Source organism: Phocoena phocoena, chromosome 20 (genome assembly GCF_963924675.1).
Source record: "Phocoena phocoena chromosome 20, mPhoPho1.1, whole genome shotgun sequence".
Lineage (NCBI taxonomy): Eukaryota > Metazoa > Chordata > Mammalia > Artiodactyla > Phocoenidae > Phocoena > Phocoena phocoena.
Window position 1 is genome coordinate 42,156,804 of NC_089238.1, and position 24,760 is coordinate 42,181,563.

General features: G+C 40.5%; 1 protein-coding gene across 2 annotated transcripts; it reads right to left on the reverse strand.

The window, feature by feature from the left end:
* Positions 1 to 1,535: 1,535 nt before the first annotated feature.
* TERF2 (telomeric repeat binding factor 2) lies at positions 1,536 to 24,759 on the reverse strand. 2 transcript variants are annotated; one of them, XM_065898756.1, is made up of 10 exons: positions 24,379 to 24,759; positions 24,176 to 24,271; positions 23,411 to 23,541; positions 14,630 to 14,716; positions 13,439 to 13,585; positions 11,607 to 11,713; positions 9,885 to 10,277; positions 5,238 to 5,323; positions 3,142 to 3,182; positions 1,536 to 2,681 (listed from the first exon to the last, which is right to left on the reverse strand). In XM_065898756.1, exons 1-10 carry the CDS (start codon positions 24,746 to 24,748, stop codon positions 2,523 to 2,525), a joined length of 1,617 nt encoding a protein of 538 aa, XP_065754828.1. In that variant the 5' UTR covers positions 24,749 to 24,759; the 3' UTR covers positions 1,536 to 2,522. The 2 variants fall into 2 exon arrangements, with proteins under 2 accessions (XP_065754828.1, XP_065754827.1); XM_065898755.1 differs by having other exon boundaries at positions 3,142 to 3,185.
* Position 24,760: the final 1 nt, after the last annotated feature.

A 24,760-nucleotide genomic window follows, 5' to 3' on the forward strand; every position in this document is an offset into this window, starting at 1 on the left:
AAGCCAACGTGCCTAGAGCCTGTGCTCTGCAACGAGAAGCCACAGCAATGAGAAGCCCGCTCACCACAACGAAGAGTAGCCCCGCTCGCCACAACTAGAGAAAGCCCGCATGCAGCAACAAAGACCCAGTGCAGCCCCAAAAAATAAATAAACAAATAAATAAAAAGACTATTGTTCAAACCCTTGATCTTTCTTTTATCTGTGGCTTCTTCAGCACCCACAGGGGGAAGAAGGCTGACTTCATGGCGGAGACAGTTACGTGCATCTTATTTTATTCTCACAACAGCCTACAAGGGAAGTACTATTACCTACTACATTAGAGATGAGGAAATGGACATCCAGAGATTCCAGTGGCTAACTCACCATCTCCAAGCACAGCTGGCACAGCTGGGGCCCTGAGTGGGCCTCAGACTCTTACCCATCAGGACAGTGTGTCTGTTAGTCTCTGAGTTCTGACAATGTCTAAATGTTTTTGTCTCAGCCATAATCTTAAAAAACAAAACAGCATGAGTACCTTCTAACCAAGTATTGCTTCAGAAGGCATCACAGTGACTCCAAGTGGTAATACTTTAACTGTCACAGCTATGTGTTATGTTATGAAGAACACATTTCATAACTGTGTTCAGTTCCAGCAAAGGCCAGATGACATCACAGCAGTCTGGAGGCACAGAGGCTCTGCAGCAGTCTCACTAAGGTGAAGGTGGGAGAGACTGGGATCATTTCTCAGTACATAGTGGCACAGGCATCCCCACCAGAGTCCCACCACTGCCATAGTCCTAGCACTACTCATGTGGTGAGCAGTGACTTAGATTCAGCAAAACAATCACCAGTTCATAGTAAGTTGTATAGTTCTATAGAAACTGTAGGCAGAGTTTTATGTCTGTATACATTTTATAACATAATAAAGATAGCATTGAAGTTATGTTAAAAAATGTTAATAGATCTATGCATTTCTCAAATTTTGAGAAACACGATTAGGATATTTTGCTTCCTTAAATGTATCACAGTGTCATTCTTCTACCTAGAGAGTGCAATCTAACAATGTGAGAGTTGAAGGTAAAAAGCTTCTGGATCCTAAAGCTTGGTTTGGAGGGAGATCACAAGTATCTACAACCAGATTGAGTGGAGATCAAGTTCTTGCCTTCTCACTGTAGTTTCATTTGGGGTTAATTGCTAGAAAAACAGCAGTACCCAACCCCCAAACACGTAGTTAATAGGTAATAAAGCTGTACAAAGTTTCCAAATTTCAACTACAGGATGAATTTTTAAACTTTAGCATTTCTTTACATCTTGCCTTTCCCTCACTCAAAAGTGAGAAAAAAGGAATTATTTTGTCCCCGGAGGTACGTTATATGAAGAAATGGACAAATTAAGAGGAAACTTTCACATCTCTGTATGGCACAGCTTCCAACGATTAGAACATCCAATACAGTTTGACATCAGCTTCTTAACATGGACAATATGGTTTAGCAAAGCTTGTTCAACATTTTGCTACCTCCATCTTTTCAGCTGCAATTAAACAGCTACTTAAATTTGAGAGAAGCAAGACTTTAATGAAGAATGCTACAAGTTATGGACAGTAATTCTCATTTTAAAAAAATTACAGAAAACACTTTACTGAAATTCTTTTTTCCTAAAAAGACAGTCTTTAAGGATGTCTGAGAGACAGCAAGCACAACACAGTACAAAAGGAGAAGGGAATGTTGAATTCCAGTGCAAGACACTAACACAGCACAATTAGGGAATCAGGCGGAAGCAACCATTTCACAAAGAATGGAATTAGGCATTTATACTCAATCAGGATTTTTTTAAGCTTTAAAAGTCCAGCATAAAGAAGGGAATTGGGAAGAGAGGATGGGGAGAGGGGCTAAGCTTATCTACAATCACCATTTTACCAAAAAACACACTGGTTCAACCACGTGAAAAGTGGAGGTTAAACCTGCCTACGTAGCCCAGCAAATAGAGCAAATGCCAAGGCAGTCACGTCTAGGAGTTGATGTCACAACTGGCTAAACAGTTTTTAAAGGGACTCTGATTCCACCAGGACTGGTTTCTCATCAACCTGGGTTCATGACAGATGAAGTTCCTTTGCATGTGCATCAGAAGGCCAAAGCTTTACCTGGAACAAGTTCGCTCCAAGTAATGCTCATGTTGCTGGTTTTAACAGGTCATGGAGTCAAAAGTGACTCCTAACAGACTCCACCATTTCCTAGGAGAAGGTTCTACTGATTACCAGGGATTTAAATTCAAGCAAACCACTAAAGAAGGGAAATACTAATGGTATTCTGGCACTGTACAAGCTATGTGCCTGTCACCTCTGTCAAGGACATGGGGTGGACTTGGCTTTGTTTCTCAGCTCCATGATCTCCAACTGTGATGAAGTGGAACTGGAACCTCCCCCACATGGGAGGAAGATGCCCAAAATTCTCATCCCAGCCCAGCTTCTGAAAGAAACAGCAGACTACCAGGGGCTATTATTAGGAACCATGCTCCTGTGAATTCTGTGGAAATGAAGGCCTGTTTCAGTTCATGCCAAGTCTTTTCATGGTCCGCCAGCGATCCTTAATCATCACAGCTGTTCGGTTCACAAATGGGTAGTTTTTAGAAATGGCGGCCCAGTTTCCTTCCCCGTACTTCTGCACTCCAGCCTTGACCCACTCGCTTTCCTCTACAGTCCACTTCTGCAAAAAAAACACACAAAAACAAAGGATTTATCACAACCTGTCTTTCCACTTATTTATATTTTCATATAGTAAAGAGGTAAACTCAATCCTAGGAGAATAATCTGAACCCAAAGGAAGGATTTATACTTTTAAAACATGATATAGAATATAAGTTAACACCATGGATTTGGACATTTCCTAATTTTCAGTGTCCTGCCATTTCATCCTCAACTTATAACCATTTCTGGATTCAAAATTTCAAACGTGTGTTGTTCATGGTTAGGAAATGCGTCAGCTTTCTGACCACCTAGATTTTTCTTCCAGAGAGTATTTAACTTAGTTTGGATTATCTGAAAATGACAAATAAAATTTTTTACCAGGTGCATGGGTAGTCTATGCCTGTGAGATGTGGGTACTTATTTTATCTCTCTTCTACCTACACAACCAGAAAAGATCAGAAAAGAGAATTTAAAATTACCTGCTTTCTTGTTATATTGGTTGTACTCTCTTCATCTGGTGCTGCTGGAAAACATTAAAAGTAGACTCATTTCAGAGCTTACCTTTCTCGGCACAAACCACAAGAAAAAGACATAGAACGTCTCCAAAGGGAAAACTTGATTCAAATTTTACAAACTTTGAGAAAAGAAAGGACATCACTAAAGGATAATTTGATTTTGTCCTCTGCTTGCAAGATACCAATCATTTCAGTCCATGAGAATCTGTACAAAGCAAATACTTTACAATCAGGCATTCAATAAATGTTGGTTAATGATGGATTTCAGGCTCTTCAGTAAAAGCGCTATCATTTTCTAAACTTACTGAGGAACTGTGGTATTTAAAATCCTAATATAAAAAAAAAATAATAAAATAAAATAAAATCCTAATATATATATATACACATACATATATATATATGCATGTGTATGTAATATATATATTTGTGTATATATACACATTTGAGTGTGTGTATGTACATATATAATTTCTGCTTTATAACCCCTTGTTAATTACTGCTTTGAAATAACACAGTTTTACTGTTTTTGAATTTCCAAATCCTTGATTGTTAGATATAAGTAAAATCTGGGGGCTTCCCTGGTGGCGCAGTGGTTGAGAATCCACCTGCCAATGCAGGGGACATGGGTTCGAGCCCTGGTCCGGGAAGATCCCACATGCTGCGGAGCAACTAAGCCTGTGCGCCACAACTATTGAGCCTGCGCTCTAGAGACCATGAGCCACAAATACTGAGCCCGTGAGCCACAACTACTGAAGCCCGTGTGCCTAGACCCTGTGCTCTGCAACGAGAAGCCACCACAATGAGAAGCCCACGCACTGCAACAAAGAGTAGCCCCCACTCGCCACAACTAGAGAAAACACGCACACAGCAACAAAGACCCAACATAGCCAAAAATAAATAAATAAATACATTAAAAAAAAATTTGGCTCAATTCTTCAAACATAAAGAATGGGGTAAAAAAAAAAAAAAGGATGGGGTAATGATTATTGCTTCCCACTCCAACAGACCATGTGAGATCTGGTCAAACTCTACCCTCTCATCCTATGGAAATAGATCAGGCCTCAAAAACAGGGACCAAGATAATATTTTAAAGGACCAGGGGGCTACAGGAGGGTATACAAGTATAATGGACATGCCATCTCAAGCCAACAAGAGCCAGTTAAAAAGCTGCAAGAAAAGGCAAAGTTGCATAAATGTGAAACTTGCTACAGTGTCTGCCTCAGCAGATGCCACTGTCCCAGTAATGCTTCCTGAAGAGTGAAGAAAGGTGACTCAGGAAAAGGGATACTTACAGGAGCACATTATTTATTTTTAAATTATGAAGTATTTCATGATATAGTAGAAGCCGATTTCTGAAACTGACAAATCTGGACTGCATCAGAAGTGGATGTTTTCTAGAACTTTTATATCCTGTTCTTAAAATATTTAATGCCACTTTTATTGTTACTTCTCCCATTTTCTGTGTAATCTTGATTTTCCCAACTATGCTTTTGCCAATGAAAGGTAATTTTTAAGGGCAAAACCTTTGAGGTTGGCAAAGGATTACTATTGCTGCTGTGTTACAGAAGTCTTCAGAATCTCCAAAACTAAGGTTTAGCATGTATATATTTCCATCAGAGTGCAAAATATGTGGTGGGAGAGATCCTAATGCAAATACTATGAAGTTCAATATTAATTAAGGAAAAGTAAAGTTTCTCATCTTAGGAAAAAACACATATATAGAAAGAGGTAAGAGATTATTTACTTAAATAAGACATGTAAGGAATGACCATTTCTACCTTTTCTAATTAAAAAACTTTAGGAAGAACATCAACTACAATTAAATATAGGATTTATTAAACCAAACCAGGAGTTTTCTTTAAATATAAAGCGTTGCTTTGATAGTCTCCATTGTTTAATGGGAAAAGACATAAAACTGATTCCTCATGAATCACAATGAGGAACTTTTAAACTTTTTCTAGTTTGGAGACAAGCAATTTCTGGAACATTGATGTGACAGTAACATGCACCTACACTTCAGCAAGTGTCAAGGAGAGACCAATGAGAATCTTCTGGCTTACCCTGAACTTGAAACAGTTCGTCCTCTTCTACCCAAGTCTCTTTTTCTTCAACCCCATTAGAGTTGTTCCACTTGCCTTTGGGTACTCTGAGGGAACATCAGCGAGAGGACAAGGTGTAAAACAAAGTCATCCCAGGTCATCCCATACTCTGTCCTTAGCTCTACTCATGGCCCTGTATTCCTCCCTGTTCTGCTGTGACCACATTCGAGATTCACCTACATACAACTGCCAAATCTTGACCTGGCCAGGCCTCTCCATGTCAACATCCCCCAGGTTTCAGGACCATCTCTCAAACTCAGCACTGGATACATCACCATCCCCCTCAATGATCTGTTCATTTTCCTGTTGTTTGGTTGGTTGGTTGGTTGGTTGGTTGGTTGGTTTGGACTCCATTACAGATTTCAGCATTCTTCTAACCTAGAGCTACAAACTCCTTCCCCTCCATCACAGATATGCTCTATTCCTATCTCTGGACTGTTCTTCTTTCCCTCCCCATTCCCCTAGTCGAAGCCCATGATGCAATACCTTTCACCAGTATTACACTAGCCTCTTAACTGGAGTCTCTCCCCACTAGCCCCTTCCCCTTCCAAAGCCACCTGAACAATCATCCTAAAATTACCACATCCCTCCCCTATTCAGTGATGGCTCCTCACTGCCTAAACAATGAAGCCTAAATGCCCGTATGGGGGAATCAAGATCATGCAGTCTGGCCTGTCAGTTTCTCAGCAGTTCCTCCTGTTCCCACCAACACCCCCACCGCCCTCTGCTCCTCCTTCCTCCTGTAAGTTCTGTGCTTTCCTGCCTCTTTATTTGCTGTTCTCTCTCCTTGGGATTCCCCTCCCTGCCAAGTGAAGTCCTGCCCATCTTTCAAGGCCATCGTTCTCAATGAAGACTGCCCAACACATACAAAAAGCCCCCGCTCCTCTGCCCTTATGATAGTGATTCCACTTTATTACACAATCGTATCATGACATACCCTTAACCATAAGCACCTTGACGGCAGGGACCATATCCTCATTTGTCTACTCCAAACACCGGGCGCAGTAACACACACCCTCATAGAAGCTGGAGAGATACTAGCTAAACTAATAATGAGATTATCAAAGAGCTGTAAAAGACTTATACCATCAAAGATTAGAATAGTAAGCAAATAAGAATCATTCCTGTGAACATGAAATTTTGAGTACTTGGGTGCAACCAAAAACAGTCCCAAACCTGAAAAATAATCCAAAACCCAAGTTATTAAATAAATGAAAATTATAGTCACTCTTACAGAACATAGCACAAATCTGACCTCAGAATTATAACATCCTTTACAAAACAAACATGGAAAGTATCTGAACTAAGTTTTGAAGAATTTATATAGATCAAAGTCACCGAAAAACCAGACCAAGAGAGTAGAAACAAACTGTTGTTTCCTTCCCCGCTATAAAAAAAATTTATTTTTAAGGCTGTCTGGGTATTTTGCAAATGAAAGCAGTTTGCTTAATAAGTGCATAAACTTGAAAAAAATTCCTTGAGTTCCATGAGTTTTCTATGCAATTACCTAAGTGGCTGGGACAAATGGTGTACTCTTTACTTTTCTTTATTTTTAAATTGGATCATATCCCCCAAAGGGTTATTTCTAAGAACAACTGATTTGCTTGAGACAAAGTAAAAAAAAAAATTACACGAGTTTTTTTCTTCTCAGGATATTAGCTGTGTCAATTACTATTCATAAATAAAGGTCAGACAGCATTACAGTTTAAGTTTTCCATCTATTTATCCAAGTCCTGGGATAAAAACAGATTTTAACCTCAGGGTCCATCATTTTCACCTAAGTGGCTATTCACCCTTCCTGCAGACAGTCTTTGCAGATTACTTGGTAACTTTCTGCTCCTCCTCTGAACTCAGCATTTGCTATTACATGTATAAACATTTTGGTATTTCTTAACTTCTCATGTTGTGGAAGGGGCTGAGACCTTGGTCCTCATCTTAACTGTTAGGTGGCCGTGCGGGCAAGCCGGGTCACTTCCTGGCTCATTGCGCTCCTGACTGGTGAAGTTAAAACTTAATGATCTAGAGGAGTTGCCAAACTACAGCCTGTGGCTGCTGGTTTTGTATAGCCCTTGAACTAAGAATGGTTTTTACATTTTCCGAAGTGTTGTAAAAAAAAAAAACCAAAACCGAAGAATATGCAACAGACACAAAGCCTAAAATGTTTACCCTTTGCTAGCCTTTTATAGACGTTTTGCATGTGGCCCCTTAAATTGCAAGAACCAAGAACTGTTACTTTGTTTGGTTAGTAAACTATCTAGTAAGCACTAGTTCTGTGCTGTGGGGGATATAAAAATATAGTAGTCGTGGCCCTGCCATCTAGGTGATAGACCCTAATCCTGCCTTCCCCTCCTCAGATTCCACTGGCCCAGCTTCCCCTGGGTCCTGACTGCTCACCGGGCAGCAGTCTCCAGCCACCCTCCTCTTCTCCTTTCCCTCAGTGTCTGTTCAAAAGCCCTCAGTGGTGTCTGCTCAGAGGCTTTCTGATCAGGTGTATTAGACTTATCTGGGGCACAGTTAGCAAAGCAGATTAGAGAACACTACCCTGTCCCTTCTAATTCAGTAGACAGGAGCCTGGGAATATATATTTTTTTAAACACTGCACAGGTAATTGTGATATGAAGCCCCTCTTGAGAACCTCTGCCTGATGGAATATAATAGGAACTCAAAATCTGGCCCATCTACCTATCTAGACTTTTCTCCCTTAATCCTCTCTGTGCCCTATATTCTCCTGCCATACAGAATACATGACATTTTCCGGCTCATACCAGGCTTTCTCATGCTGTAATTCAAGAGGCTCCTGTTTCCTAGAACTGACCTCCCAATATTACTGGATGACCTCCTACTCATTCTTCAAGGCCAGCTCAACACTTGCTCCTCAGCAAGGTTGCTCCACCCACAACTCTGCTGCCCAGGCCCAGCTCTTCTTCCCTGCAGCTCCTAAGGCACCTCACATACGCTTCGTTTAGAGCCGGGGTCATAGGATCCCTTTTTTTTGTAAAGGGCCAGTAGTACCTTCAGCTTTGCAGGCCTTACTGTCTTTGTTGCAACTACTCAACTCAAGGTAGCATCAAAAGCAGCCACAGATAATACAAAATTCATGGGTGTGGCTGTGTTCCAATAAACTTTATTTACAAAAACAGGCAGCAGGTGGATTTAGCCAAGGGGCCATAATTTGCCCACCTCTGCTTGAGAGTACCCATCATACTTCATACCCTTGACACATGAGAGAGATGTATCTGAAACCTTCACAGAGTCTCCCATTTATAAAACCACTGTAATCATGCACTCTCTCCAGTTTCCTTGTCTGTTCATGGGAGCGATACTTACACTTCATAGAATTGCTGTGAGGGGTAGAGGAGATCAGGTACCAAATGAGAGCAATAGTGTGCTGACTGCATCTGCCTGCCCAGACAATGACTCAGTCACTTCCAGATGCAGGAAGTGGTGCATATAGTGCAGAGCTGTGCCTGAGTATAAATCATTTATCAGATGCCACAGCCCTGCAGGGCACCCAGCACAAGCATGCCAGGACACAGGTCCCCAAACAGCTGTAACAGAGAGCAGTAGTAGAGATGGCAATAACCGTGGGAGATCAGTGAGGTGATCACTGACAGCAGGGTGACCAGGGGAAATTTATGGAGGAGGCAGAGTTTTAAGAGGCAGCTTGGTGTACGTGGTATACAGGCCACGGGCTTTTGTGTCAAGACTGACTGGGATTAAAAATCCCAAAGCCCAATTTTGCCATTTTCTATCTGTGTGACTTCAGGTTAAGTTAGTAACTTTTCTGAACCTTCCTCACCTATAAAGTGGGGCTAGTAAATCACTCACAGAGTGAGGAGTGTAGATATTCAGTAAGATAATATGTGAAAGTGCTTGGCCCGCAGAAAGTATTTAGTCAACATCAGTTTCTCTTCTCTTTGAAAGACAGATGGGATTTTGATAAGCAATGGTGGAGGAATGATAGTCCGAATGTGGGGAATGAGAGGCAGCAAGAAGAGTACAGTAGTAGAAACAGGGTTCCAGGGAGAGCAAGCAGACCAGTTTGCCTAGAGGAAAGATCCACAAGAGGGCACAAATGGTAGCAAAACTGAAAGCCAGGTTGGGGGTCATGATGGGGAGCAAAATGAAAGCATTCTAACCACTGCCCCACAGAACCTAGCACAATGTGAGAGATTAGTAATTACTGAATTTGCCAAGTCTCAAATGCTCATAGAATGTGCAAAACTATAAATATTCATAAATCTCTTTTAAGGATCAAAGTATAACGTGGCCCAATTCAAACAAACTTCCTTTAACAAACAAGACTAATATTTAGTAGTCAAGGCACTCAGAAGTTTGCTAAAAATGGAAGCAGCGGTGAGTAGGAGGCTCTGACACCCTTTCACCCTCACTCCTGCCTAGTGCAATGCCTGGAAGCCCACATGTGGGGCATCAGAACTGGCAGGATGGCTACGACGTCACTCCCCACCCTGAGTCACATTCTAGCAGTCTGAGCAAGCCTTGGTGGTGAATAACTTAGCTGAAAGTTACTTCATTCCCGGAAGCAATACCAGGCATAACCAGGACCACCAACCAGCCCCCAAACTTCTACAAAGAAGGTCTTCATACTTGGGATTCTTCTCCCCAGGGAGGGGTTGGTTGAGGATGGTGGGCTTGGATGGTGAAGCAGGAATGACTTCCTGGGAGGAGTCGAGGCCTGCGCTGGGCTCAGTGCTCTGGCTGTCCTCCTCCAAAACCAATCGGCTTATTGTCATGCGCTTGTTCTTGGGCTGCAGTTCAGAGCCACTCTCACCCTCAGCAGGGGCTGAACTTTCGTTTTCATCTTTTCTCGGTCTCTTGTTTTTGAGGGCTGGTGATGATGGGCACACTTTATTAGGAAATACCATATCTTTCTGGTCCAGTTTTGAGAAGGCTGCCTCAGAATCTTGTGCACTGGACAGAGTCTTGAAAGCTGCTTTCAGAGCCATAATTCCAATGGTGGTTGGAGTGTTCTGTAGCTGCCTACAAATAATGCAAACATAACAGAGATCAGTTTCACCATTGTGGATGCTTGTCCAAGCAGCCACAACTTTTTCAAAGTGGGAAGCTTCAAATTAGAAACTCCTCACGTTGAGAACTCTTCATTAAAAAAAAAAACAAAAAAACAGGGTGCGTGATACAAGCTTTATTTATAAAAGCTTCCATGTATAAGTGTTAAACAGAGGCTTTAAATATGATATGTAAGTTGAACTATGGAGCTTAAACTTCAAGTAAGAGAACCCTAAAGGAACTAGGGCCAATGATACTCCCTCCAGAGACCTCTTCAGCCTGTGTGCTGTCTAACCCATTAGTCTGCATGGACTAAAGTGGTGCTTTCCACAATGCAAGAACTCTGTGTAGTGCCTAACAACTACAGTCCATCTGGACAACCAACTGATAATCCAGCAATCTCACCTTGAAGTCTAAACTCTTCTTCCAGCTGTCCTAGTCCAACCCTCATGTGAGAGAAGTAAAAGACTGGCCTCCATTCTGCCCTCTTTCTCCTACACTACACTTATAAGTGGGATCTTGAGAATTCTCAGTGAGAAGAGTGCCACACAGTCTTGGAGAAACTACCTTTTCAAAATAAAGTTCATCTATCATTTGGATGTTTTAAGTAAAAACTGTTAGGAGAGGGCAAACTGGCAGCCTGCAGGCCAAACCCAGCTGGCAGATGTGTCTTGTCTAAGCTATTCAAGTTTTTTTTTTTTTTTAATTGGACTAACCGCCAACATTCAAAAACTGGGAAATCTCAAAAAAATTTTTTTGGACGTCTCACATAAAAATTTGAACTGAAGTTTGGACATCTTTGGACGTCTCACGTAGCAACAATCACACGAAGCTGGAAAGCATGCCCTCTCTGTGTCCCAGTCCCGTGCTCTCAACTGTATTATCCTAGACCCACTTTGCTCCTTTACATCTCCTACTGGGCCCCCAAACACATCTAAACGTGTGACCTCTGCTTTGTTAACTGGTCCTGGGAATCTGATTCACAAGTGTGAGCACTGCATTAAGAGATGAGGTATCAACAGGGAAGTACTGAGTAGATACAGGTGAGGCAAAGAGAGAGAAACAGAAGGAAAGAACCTTTGAGGAATAGTCAGTCAGGAACTTCTGCCAAGGATCTGACATCCCATTTTCAATATTCCCATCTTCCCAGGATGTGCTCTGTAAATCCCACAGTGCCTTCCACGAGTAACCCAGTAACATGTTAAGAGGTCAAACCACTGATCCTGCTCGAAGACAACGACTATGCTTCCCACACATCACCCCAGTGTTTCAGCCAACATCACAAAAGGGCATCTCTCTCACCTGGCAGGTTCTCTGAGTGGCTTTTCAACAGGCTCTGGTGGTGGCTGTTTATCTTCCTTCACTGTGGTTGAGGTGGAAGACTCAGATTTCAAAGCCTTTTTGGCCATCTGGGAAAGGAAAGATGTCGTCAGGAAGAGGAAGTCACAAAATTTCATTAACTGCTTCTTTCACCATGAACATACTCAATATGCAAGCATGCTCACTTACAAACCCAATTTAGGCATAGACTAGAGGAGGACATAAAAAGGGATCGAACTTACAAGAATTATCTCAAATTTCTTCCTCCCTTCCCTCAAAAAGTGGCTCACAGTTTTCTATACTAAAGGAGAACTCAACCTGAGTGGTGCTAAAAGCATCTTGATATTCCAAGAATTCTGAAAGGTTATTTTGGACAACAAATACTTAAATGATTTTACTTTGTATCTCCTCTTCTATCCTTCCAATCTCATCCCTAATTTAGTTTCTGAATACCTAATAGACCTTTGGGGTCATATGCAAAAGTCATATCTTTTTTTTTGAAGCTTAGGGATGATTGATGTCTACATTAATGTCTTTTAGTTTGTGTATAGAATTTTTCATGACTTGCCACAAATGTTTTGCCTATTAACAACTCTTTGAAAATCCTTACTTGTACCACATGAAGCCCTCAGTAGGCCAATCTTGCTCTAACTCCAGCTGCTCCTCTGTTACCCTCAGACTGAACTTCTACACATTTCCAGTCAGTCCAGTATCATTCCATTTTAGATTGCATGTCTGTAAGGAGTGGTATCTTAAGAGCTGAGAATTCTGTCCTCAACAGAAAGAGTGACAGGTTATTTTCCAGTTACCTGAATATGAAGGAAGGGTTCCTAGGCCAGGCTCAAGTTCCTAGGCCAGGCTCAAGTATCCTGACACTTGCTCTTTGAACACTCCAAACTATCTGCTTTACAAATAATTTTGAGAATTGCCAAATGATTGCTAGGATCACTGACACTATCCTGATATGGGCCTTGCAGATCTACTGTTAGGAACTAGGATAATTTGAACACTATCAAAATCCTTGTTTTAAAAAAAACCCTCTCGGGCTTCCCTGGTGGCGCAGTGGTTGAGAGTCCGCCTGCCGATGCAGGGGACACGGGTTCGTGCCCCGGTCCGGGAAGATCTCACATGCCATGGAGCAGCTAGGTCCATGAGCCATGGCCGCTGAGCCTATGTATCCAGAGCCTGTGCTCCGCAACGGGAGAGGCCACAACAGTGAGAGGCCCGCGTACCACAAAAACAAAAAACAAAAAAAAAAACCCTCTCATTCAGTTCATGGTCCACCTTCTATGACAGACTAGGTTCTAATTCTTCCCTGTGCTGTCTTGAGCCTCACTGCATCCATTCTTTCTGCTTATCCCTCTGATCCAGTTAAAGTATGTCTTCATTTGGCCTCTCTTGCTAATCATACTCTAGTCACACTTTTCTCCAGTTATGCCTCCTTCCTGTCAACAACCCCATCATACCACATCTGTCAAACCACTCTTCCTCTCCCAAACTTAACTCAAGATTTCATCTCCTTTGGGAACCACCATCAGTTGTAATTGAATGTTCTCCTACTTTAACCACACAGATGAATGCCACATAGAGGAAGTAAAAATGGGAGGTGAGGGAAACTAGGAATGTTGCATTTGCCTCTGCCAGGATCTCTGCTTCTGAATATTTAAGGCATTTAATTAAGAAAGATAGCACATATAATTCAGTTTTTTCCACACATTTACTCTTTTCACTTTAAAAAAGAGCTGTCCTTTTCTAACTGCCTACACATCCTCCAGGCTACATCACAGTTATGAGAAGAGAAGGCCATGCCCCACCGTGAGGAGGTAGGGCTCTGCATCATCCAGGTGACTCTCCAGGAAGCGCAGCATCTTCTGCTGGAAGGTTTCATAGGAAAAGTTCTGGATAACAGGGTGGGCCAAGTTCTTTTCACGGATAATGTTCAGGAGATCATTTCTCAGCTTCTACACAAAGGACCAATTTTTGCAATGTGAGAAAGAAAAACTCCAGTAAAAATTCAATGATGATGAGTTAAAACAAAGCTATCAGAACGTTCACAATGCTGTCAATGAATATCACTGGTACACATGTAAGAAGGGAAGCCTACCACAATGTAGAACAAGTCAAAAAATTACTGATCAGCCACAGTAGGTTACTATGTAGCTATAAAAAAAAAAAGGATGAAGAACTTAAGATCTAAAGTACCTTTATACTTTTACATAAAGATTTTTAAACTTCCAAAAAAAGAAAACCAAAAAGGATGAAAAGTTCCCTATGTACTAATATAAAAAGATCTCCAAGATATATTAAGGGAAACAAGCAATTTGCAAAATGCTCAAATTAGTGTGTAGAATATGCTCACAAATGTATATGGGAAGAACAGGAAAAATGGATATATGTGTATGTCTGTATATGTACACACATGCATACTTATTTGCTTGCATATGCACAGAATATCTCTGTTAAGAATAAAAGAAAAAAACATTGGTTGCCTCTAAGGAGAGGAACGAGATGGCTGAGTCAGACATGAGAGAATTTTCACTAAGCTCTTTTGTTGTACCTTTCGAATGTTGTATTACATATATGTATTACCTTTTCAAAAACTGAAAATTTATATTTATAAAGGAAAAAAAATAAGAGCAGGGTACCAACAGAGCTTTTGACACCAGAAAATAGAAGATAAGTCCTCACCAAGGCAGATTCTCAAGTCTGCAGGATCAACGTTTATGTAAAGTCAGAAGTGTTAATACCAGTGCTGATCACTAAAGTTCTGTCAGAAACCTGACAGTAATGGGCAAGTAAATGATTTATGTAAAATTTTCAAACAAATTTTTGAAATGCCATTCTAACAGTAAGTTATCCGGGATAAAAGGCAACATGCTCAAGGTGCTGAATATTTAAAGGCGAATATTTAGATAACATTCCTGACAAAGAACCCTTTCCCTGTTTCCCCACAAAAGGCAATGAGCTGGATTTAGGTCATGGGAGCAAAAATATATCAAATTTACCTGAGTTGTGGGGTCCTTGGACATATGTTTTTTCAAAATTTTTGAAGCCTTTTCAAATTCTTTGTTTTTGATACAAATAATGACTGCCTACAAAAGGGGGAAAAAGACTTTTTTTAAAACTGTTGTAATAATGAAAGGTATAATTAGAATATCAAAATAAGCTCAACTAAAAAGTAAAACTGAGTCTTACATACCCAAGAACTTTATCACATTCTATCAAATTCCTGTATTTAAAAACTAACAATTATTTTTCAAGCGTATGAACAACCGTACGCTCTTTCAGTGTGTAAGGTAGTAGATTTTCAACATTACATTGGATTAAAAAAAAAATAGCTGATAAAGCAAAATCTGATCTCCTGGATTACAGACATTTACCCAATCTGAATAGGGCTTCCTAAGGAAAGGCAAAATGGACAGGAGTCATCCCAGGTCCCCAGAACAACTGGTTTTGTTCATTTTGGCTGCAAAAGCTTTGATGTAATGGGGGAAATGAGAGGAGGAGATACTGTGGGGTGGGGGGAGGAGGGGAATAATTTGCTGACCACAGAGTTCTGCTAGTTCCATTCAGGAAAGGCCTGAGGCCAGTTCACTAGGAGAACCAGCACAGCCTCTCATACTGTAAACCCCAGCGGGCCAACTCCAGTTAAAGTGTGCAGGGAATTGCTGGGACAAACAAACCCAGCTCAGCCACAGGCAGCAAAGAAAGGACAAAGTTTCAGGTAGGATGAGAAGGTCTCATCAGCCACAGAGAAAAAGGAGAATCCTTTGGTCAAGACCCCCCCAAGAGAACATATGTAGAGGGCAAATAACAGTGATTGAAAATTAAAAGGATATTTAAAAAACATATGTGCACTTTTTTTAAAAATTAGAAAAGCAAGGAAAAATTGGGACCACCTGGAGTTATCTAACAGGATAAAGTAGCTACCTTAAATCCAGTCTCAAAGAAACATATCCCACACACGAAAAAGGGAAGAAAAACTGGTCCATAGATATTTTCAGTCTTCACAGGGAAGAATTTAAGGAGAAACATACAGACCAAGAGAAGGAGGACTAGCAAGGGAATTCAGAAAGTACAACTCTCTGGTGCTTCTGTCCTCCACATGCTGAACACAGCCATACAGGGCAAAGGAAACTGGTGTCAAACGCTTCTGAAGAGCAGGCACAACACTAAGTTCCTACTGCCAGGGAGGGAACAAAGTAAATAAGTCTTTTCATTTTAATCAGATCATCATATTCACTTTTACATCATTTTCAGCATAAAAACTATACTAAGACTATACTTATTTTCTTGAAGCATACAAAGGTTTTACTTTTTATAAATCGCTTAGGTCCTATTACATTGTTTTTTTTAAAAGATTTTTTTTGATGTGGACCATTTTTAAAGTCTTTATTGAATTTGCTACTATATTGCTTCTGTTTTATGTTTTGGTTCTTTGGCCACGAGACACTGGAATCTTAGGTCCCCAACCAGGGATCGAACCCACACTTCCCGCATTGGAAGGCAGTCTTAACCACTGGACCGCCAGGGAAGTCCCAGGTCCTATTATGTTTTAAAATGTTATTTAACTTGCATAAAGTAAAATTAACTTTTTTGGCATACCGTTCTAACACATGTATCAACTTCTGTAACCACCACAATGATACCAAAAACCATGGATCAAATAAACCTCCCTTGTGCTGCACTCTGTAGTCACCTCCTCCCCATCCCTAACCCCTGATCTTTTCAGGGGTTTCATCTCTTCAGAATGTCATATAAATGGAATCATACAGTATATATGAAATCACACAGCTTAATTTTTAAAGGATGTAGCCTTGAGTCTAGCTTCTTTCCCTCAGTATAATGTCCTGGAGATCTATCTGTATTGTTGCATTATCAGTAGTTCCTGCTGTCTTATTGATGAAGCAGTGTTCTGTTGTATGGATGTACCAGTTTGTTTATCCATTCACCCACTGGAAGAACAGTTGGGTGGTCTGCAATTCTGGTGATTATGAATAGAGGTGTTAAAACATTTATGTCCAGGTTTTGGTGTGACCATAACTTCATCTCTCTAAGGTAAATACCCAGGGGTGGAACTGCTGGGTCATTTGGAAAATGCATGTTTATAAGAAATGGCCAAACTGTTTTCTTGAATGGCTATACCATTCTGCACCCCATCAGCAATGTATGAGGGTTCCAGTTGCTCCACATTCACACTAGCACTTGTTAGTGTTAGTAGTTTTTAAAGTTTAGCCACTCTCATAGGTATGTCCCAGTATTCTCTGTGGTTTTAATTTGTATTTCCCTATTGACTAAATGATGAGCATCTTTTCATGTGCTTATTTGCTATCTGTGTATTCTCTTTGGTTGTTTTTTAAAAATAGTGGTGTTTGTTTTCTTGTTCATTTTGAGAGTTCATTCTCTGAACAGTGTTTTTCTCAGAACAAAAGTTTTAATTTTGATGAAGTCCACTTTATGCTCTTGCAGATCTTGCTTTTAGTGTCATATCTAAAAACTTTTTTGCCTAAGTCCAGGACATGAAGATTTTTTTTTTCAAGTTTTCTTCTAAAAGTTTTATAGCTTTACATTTTACATTCAGATTATGATCCACTTTGAATCAATTTTGGTATGAGTTTTAGGTCAAAGTTCATTTATTTTTTGCATAGGGACATCCAATTGTTTTAATTCCAGTTGTTGAAGACTATCCTTTTTCCGTTGAATATCTTTTTCCATTGAAATGCCTTCATATTTTTTGTTAAAAATTGATCAGTCATATTTTTGTGGGTCTATTTCTGGACTCTCTCTTCTGTTCCACGAATCTATATATCTACAGTCATGAGTACTGTAGCTTTATAGTAATTCTTAAAATTGGGTAGTGAGTCCTCCAGCTTCATTCTTCTTTTACAAAATTGTTTTCGTTATTTTAGCCTTTTTTTTAACCTTACCATATGTCTTTTAGAATCAGTATCTACAGAAAATCCTGCTGAGATTGTGATTAGAATTACATTAAATCCATAGATTAATTGGAGAGAACTGACATCTTAACTATATTAGGTCTTCCAATCCATGAACAGGGTATGTCTTTCCATTTAATAGGTTGTGATTTCTTCATCAGCATTTTGTTGTTTTCCAAATACAGATCCTACACATGTTTTGTTAGACTTATACATATTTTCCTTTTCTTTTTTGGAGCTATTGTAAATAACTGTTTTGGTAATTTCATTGCAGATTTTCATTTTCATTTCATTTCACTGCTAGCATATGAAAATATGATTGATTTTATGTGTTGATCTTGTATCCTGCAGTCTGGCTAAACTTACTTATTATAGCTTTTTTGGTATATTCCATGGAATTTTCTGTATGGATAGCCATGTCATCTGGAAAAAGGGACAGTTTTATTCCTTGTTTTCCAATCTGTTGCCTTTTATTTCTTTTTCTTGACTTACTGCACTGGCTAGGTCTTCTGATATGATGTAGAGTGGAAGTGGTGAGAACGGACACCTTTGCCTTATTTTGGATCTTAAGGTCAAAGCATTCCATTCTTCACCATTAACTATGTTACCTGTAGTTTTTTTTGTAGATGCCTTTTATCAGGTTGAGGAAGTTCCCTTCTATTCCTGGTGTGCTGAGTGTTTTTACCATGAACTAATGTTGAATCTTGTCAAACGTTTTTTTGCTTCAATTGATATGACCAATGGTTTTTCCTTTGGACCAACAGGGTAAATTACATTCACTGATGTTCAAATACTGAACCAGCCTTGCATTCCTGGGGCTTTAGTTTCCCTATTCTGCCACACACTAACTGCATCTGCATCCAGGACTAAGCATCAGGATAGACAGTAAAAAAAAAAAAGGAATGGAATCCACTTCAAGTTCTGGGAGTCACAGCTCTACTGCTAAAGAGAAAGGGTTCTCTTCCTTTAGGTTTAGGTGCCTGCCCTCCTGCCACTGTCATCACTGGGTCACTGCTGCTACCAGTGTAGTAATGCCTGGGTGCTAGGATAGAGAAGGGAAAAAAGGAAAAAAAAAAAAAACAAAAAACGAGATTTCCTCCACCCTCTCTGATCCTTAGCAGATCCCCTTTCCTGCTCTTCAGACCAGAGAGAGCCTCTCTTGGAGTTCTTTCTGTTCACACCTGGGGTGCACTTCCAGGTTTCAGGATCCTTCAAATCCAGGCCTGGTGATACTGGAAAGGGAAAAAATGGTAATCTACTCATCACCAGTTTGGTGGACCTTCATATTCTGGTCTTCTCCAATAGCTTACTACCCTTTACATTTCTGAGTTCTCCATTCATTCTGTCCAGGATTTATACTTGCATTAAGAAAGACAGAAGAAGGGCTTCCCTGGGTCCAATGGTTAAGACTCTGTGCTTCCACTGCAGGGGGCACAGTTTTGATCCCTGGTCAGGGAACTAAGATCCCACAGTTTTGATCCCTGGTCAGGGAACTAAGATCCCACATCCCTAAGATAAGAATATGCTTATCTATCTTTCCCAGAACTGGAACACAGCTCTCCTACTATGTTTAATTTGTGAAACAAGAAAGGAAATGTGAATGCTTTCAAAATTTTAATTGAAAGTCTGCCTCCGAAGTTTGTACTATGAGCTTTTTTAAAACTATGCATTATTTCCTGGGAAGTTTTTTCATTTGTTTTTGTTTTTTAAGAGATCAAACTTTGCTTTTTGAAAACTTGAAAGTTTTTGAAGTAAGTATAATTTCTTCTCTTATGTTTCTGTTAAGGTTCTTACCATCTAAGCAATAGCAATGGTCTCTGGCTAACTTAAACAAAAGGGAAATTCCAAGCACAGATTTTCAATATAGGTGAGATAGGTTTATGTTAGAGGCAAGGCCAGAAAGGACATAAGAAGAGAAAACCAAACTCACAGAAGTGAAGAAAGGCTAAAAAAGCAAACTCGCCAAAGAAACCAGGCTGTTATGGGAAGCACAGATGCTCAAAAAGCCTTGACAAAGCTTTTTGTTTCAAGAATTAAAGTTTCAAGACATTGTGTCTGATGCACCAGCCCCTCAAATGTGGTAAGGTCCTCAAAGAAAATCAAGGTGCTATTACCAAAGGTACACAGCAAAAGCAACACCTAAATGCTTCCCAAGAACATGCCATATATGTTACTCTCTCCTGTTCACAGAAATCTGAGGCATCTCTCTTTTAGTTATGAAAAGAAAACCAATGTAGTCTCAATATTATTATCAGCTTACAGAAGCAATTCTCAAACTTTTTGGTCTCAGGATTCTTTCTTTATACTGTAAACTGTTAATGAGAACCCCAAAGAGCTTTTGTTTATGTGGGTTATATCCGTTGTATTCACTGTATTGGAAATATAAAACTGAGAAAAATTTTAAATATTTATTAATTCATTAAAAAATAACAAACTCATTACAGGTTAACATAAGTAACATATCTTTATGAAAAATTATTTAATAAAAGTTTAATGAGAAGGGTGGCATTGTTTTACATTTTTCCAAATCTCCTTAATACCTGGTTTAATAGAAGAAGATGGTATTCTCATATCTGCTTCTGCATTTCTTCTGTTGTGATACGTTGTTTTGGTTGAAATATATTAAAAAATCTGGCCTCACACAGATATAAAGTTGGAAAAGGGAGTAGTATTTTAATAGCTCTTTCAGAAAATGTGGACATTCTTCTTTGACTCTACACCAAACTTTGACAAGTGAACTCTTCATCGTTATTACATTAAAATCTGTTAGTCTGTCTTGCACTTTTAATGGATCTGTTACCCATGAATGATTTTGCAATACAATTCATCGATCATTTGGAAATTACTGGTTTACTGAGTCATGATCTTCCAAATGTTGATACATTCATTAAAAATCTTTTTAAAATCATAGTTGTTAATATCACCATCAATCATATCAGAAAAGTCTGAATATTGGGAAGCTACCAAGCACATGAATATAAGTTTTCCAAAATTCTAATTTTCACCTGAAAGCTTGAATTTTACCTCTGCCAACAAATACTGTCACTTGTTTTCCTTGAAGTGACTGCCAGATTTACCACATCTGAATAACCAAAGTTTGTCAGTTATTTCAAGTAAAAATGGTACTCCATTAGAAAAGCAGCTAGATCAGCAGCATGCAACTCAATCACACAAGTACCTATCCGGAAGAAAACCATCGTGTTTTTGTATGCAGCAGAAATGCTACAGAAAAACTTCCTATATTGTCAGACTAAATACTGGAAAAACGTCTGCTCAAGACTTAATAAAATTAGTAATTTTTACTGCTTCATCAAAGACATTCTTAATTAAAACTGGCTGTTTTTTATTTTTTAAACTGCAAGCATGTGGCAATGAAGAATACAATGACTACCAGTACAATTTACGACTGCCTTGGTGACGGTCACGCTAAGGCACCAGAAATTTTTACCCATCACTGTTTTTGCATCATCAGTGTAAATGTCAGTGCACTGAAAACCTCAACTAACATTTTGGCATTATTGTAAAGATAGTTTTGACCCCTGAAAGGGTCCCGAAGACCTGCAAAGATCCCTGGATCATACATTGAGAAGCTCTAACTTAACAAACAACTTACTTGATAAGCTTTTTAAAAAATTTAATAAACTTTAAGATAAATTGCTGTGATACTTTAGAGATCTTAAAAATGCATCAAAAAGCTTCAATGAGCCTAGGCATTCCAAGGTAACAAATTCTATGACTAAATGAGAAATTAAAAAAATAAATCAAAGAGACATGTGATACAGTATCATTTAATAACTTGGATATCAAGGTAACTACGGTAGCCAGCCTCTAAGATGGCTCCCAATGATACCCACCTCCTGCATAGTGCCATTCCACCCACAAATTCCAGCTGGTCAGGTCTGTGTGGCCAAGAGCATATGGTAGAAGTGGTATGTCACTTCTGAGATTAGTTTATAAAAGACTACAGCTTTCTGTCTTGGGCTCTTGTTCTCTGGGATCCTCTAGGGGAAGCAAGCTACCTCATTGTAAGTAGCCCTACGGAGAGGCGAGGAGCTGAAGTCTCCAGCCAACAGCCAGCGAGGAAGTGAGTCCTGCTAACATCCATGTGAGGGAGCATGGAAGCAGACCCATCAGTCCTGGTTGAGTCTTGAGATGACTGCAACCCTGGCAGGCAGCTTGACTATCATCTCACGAGAGACCTCGAGTAGGAAACACAGCTAAATCACTACCAGCTTCTTGACTCTTGGAAACTGAGAGATAATATTTATTGTTTTAAGCTGTTAAATTTGGGGTTGATGATAATATTTATTGTTTTAAGCTGTTAAATTTGGGGTTAATTTGTTACACAGCAGTCAACAGTAATATATAAGTAACAAGAGATCTGGTACCTGGTGGAAAATGAAAAAGCAGAAGGGAGTCAACATAAGAAAATGGTTGACTATTTTAAGGGAATCTGGATTTTGCTAATAGATTTTTCCTAATGAAGCCCCCAAACAGATCTATGAACTTAAATAATAAATATTCAACTGAAAGATAAAAGCCCATAGACTCTACCAGAAGAGCAGCCAGAAGACAGATCTATACCCCTTGTGTTCTGAAGGAGTTGCATTTCTGAATTAGCTGGCTACTTAACAGTAGTTACATAAAGTACCCTGAACTGGTACCACTTCTTCCCATCCAAAAGATCCTTAGCTATTCTGCAAGTAGCCCTGGATTTCTCCTCCCTTGCTAATATGTCTTTTCTGGCATTTTACCTCCAACACAAACCTGACTCACCTATACTAAAAATCTAGCAATCGTTCCTCCTTGGAATTAGAATTTCCTAAGCATTCTTTGTAAGACTAACAGTTGTTCCTGCCCAAGGTCCTTAACTGAATAAATATCTGCACCCCACACACAGTTTTTTAACTGTTGTTTTTTTAAACAGGGTGTCTGAGTACCCAGCACATAGCCAAGGGACAGAAAGTCTTTGCTAAACAAGGTTTCGTCCCTTACCCCCCCACCCCCAAGATCCCATCCTTTTACGAGGTGCTGTTATCTTTTCTTACCAATATCCTTACTTTTACCGCCAAGGCAATGCTGAGCTGTTGTCCTTCAGTCCCCACCTCTGCATCTGCTTCCACACCCCCAGCCTTGGTTATTGGAGAAGAAAAAGCTTTTTCTGACTGGTTTCCATGGCTGCTTCAATGTTTTAAATATAAATAAGTTCCACTACTTGAAGCTACCTGAGCCATGACATAGTTCCAGTCCCAAATTCCTAGACACTCTACAAGCTTTTTTCTTGTCGAGAACACTGCCTGCGCCAGCCTTCTACCACTACTGTTTTTCAAAATGGCTGATATCTCAGCACCTCTGATTCTGTCTGTTCAAGGGGAATGTTCCCTAAGCCTCTTTCTGCAATTGCATGAAAGAGCTCAAAGCAGTCCCACATTTCCCAAGGCACCAGCTATTCTCCTTGGTCTATAATAAACAAGAGTGACAAGATCCTAGCCCATTTACTTTTAGCCCTTTCACGATGCTGCTCTGAATGGTAATAATAACCTACAAAATGTCATTCTTCAATGCCAACTCACTTCCTGTGTACTGTGGCCCCTCCTGCCAGGGCCACAAGGGAGACCACCAAAATCACAAAAGCTGAGCCATTAACAGTTCTTTCCAAGTCTGGGCTAGGAAGGGGTCACCTGATGAAATAACATCTATGTGTGTGAATTATGTGTTCTGAGTGTGCTCTGCTCACTTGCTCTCTCTCCATCCCTGTTTGTCCTCCACCCCACACAAAAAAGATAAGCAGATTCCACAAAGACCTCTGATCTTTGGTAAAAGAAAAAAAAATTTAAAATAGAGCCTTACAGCCTCCTTGACCAGTTTTCTACTGGATTCGACCACTGCCTCTGTCAGTGTAAATTCCGTTTTAATCATCTCCAGCACATTGATAGCTGATTCCAGTGGTGTGAGCTCAGCCTCCATATCAAAGGAACAGTCTAGGACAAAGAGCACAATTTTCACTTTAACCTATTTTCTAAAGAGCAGAAGAATTATGTTCAAATATATATATATGTATATATATATAGAAAAGAAACATGCAAATATAGTAAGATTTGCATTTAATTTGCTTACATACTGGCTACAGGCTTACAAACATGTTAAGGGTCCAAATTCAAATCCATGAATTTCAAGTGACTAATTTTCAAGACAGGTAAAAAGTTATTTTTAAACACATGCATCTGTATCTCAAATGGCAGCATCAGATACAAACGGCCAGAAACTAAAGATCATTTTGCTAAACGGCCGTCAAGTTCAATTTAGGAAAAGAAAAAAAAAGTGCTCATAGTTTAAAAACACTCTACTATGGAGGAAAAATGGCCATCTTCACATAATTCACTTTACATAGCAACAAAGTTGGGGCGAGCAAGAAACAGGTGGGAGGAAATAAAAAACATAGAAAAGCAGCCAAGAGAATACTAAGTGGAGAAAACTAAGGCCAGAGAATAAACACCGTGATTGAAACATAGTAGCCCACCTTAACCCTGAACCCTTCAGTCTAGGATGTAAGTTTGAAAACAACGTAACCCTAAATAAGTGAAGCCCAGAGAAGAACATAAAAAATAGCCATACCTAAATTTTCTCCTTCTTCAATGCGCGACAGACACTGCATAACCCGCAGCAGCCGAGACACGGTATGCTCCTTCCCCAAGGGCCTGACAAGCAAAGCTGGGAGAGAAGACATTGTTGGCTCGGCGACCCCCAGCCGCTACACTCGGGCCCCACAGATCACCTTCCCAGGAGCCCCAGCCTCCTTCCCCAGGCCCGGCCCTCACCCTGCATGATGTCCCGGATCTGCCTGAAGTCCCCGTACCGGCTACCCCGAAAGGCCCGCAGCGCCTCGTGGAAGTAGAACTTGAGCACCCAGCGGTTGACTGCCTCCTCCAGCCGCGCCTCCCCCGCGCCCCGCTCCGCGGAGCCCCCCAGCCTCGGTGCGTGGCGCCCCCGCCGAGCCCGCCCGCCACTGCGGGACGCCCGCCTGCCTGCAGCCCTCCCGCTGCTGTCGCTGCTCCCGCCTCCTCCCGCCATCGCGTCCGATCGCTGCGCGCCCTCCCTGCCGGGACGCTTCTTCGACTGTGACGCCGCCGGGTCACGCACAACGCCCGGGCCGGAAGCGGAGCCAGCCGTCCCGGCTCCCGCGGCCATGATACGGACGGC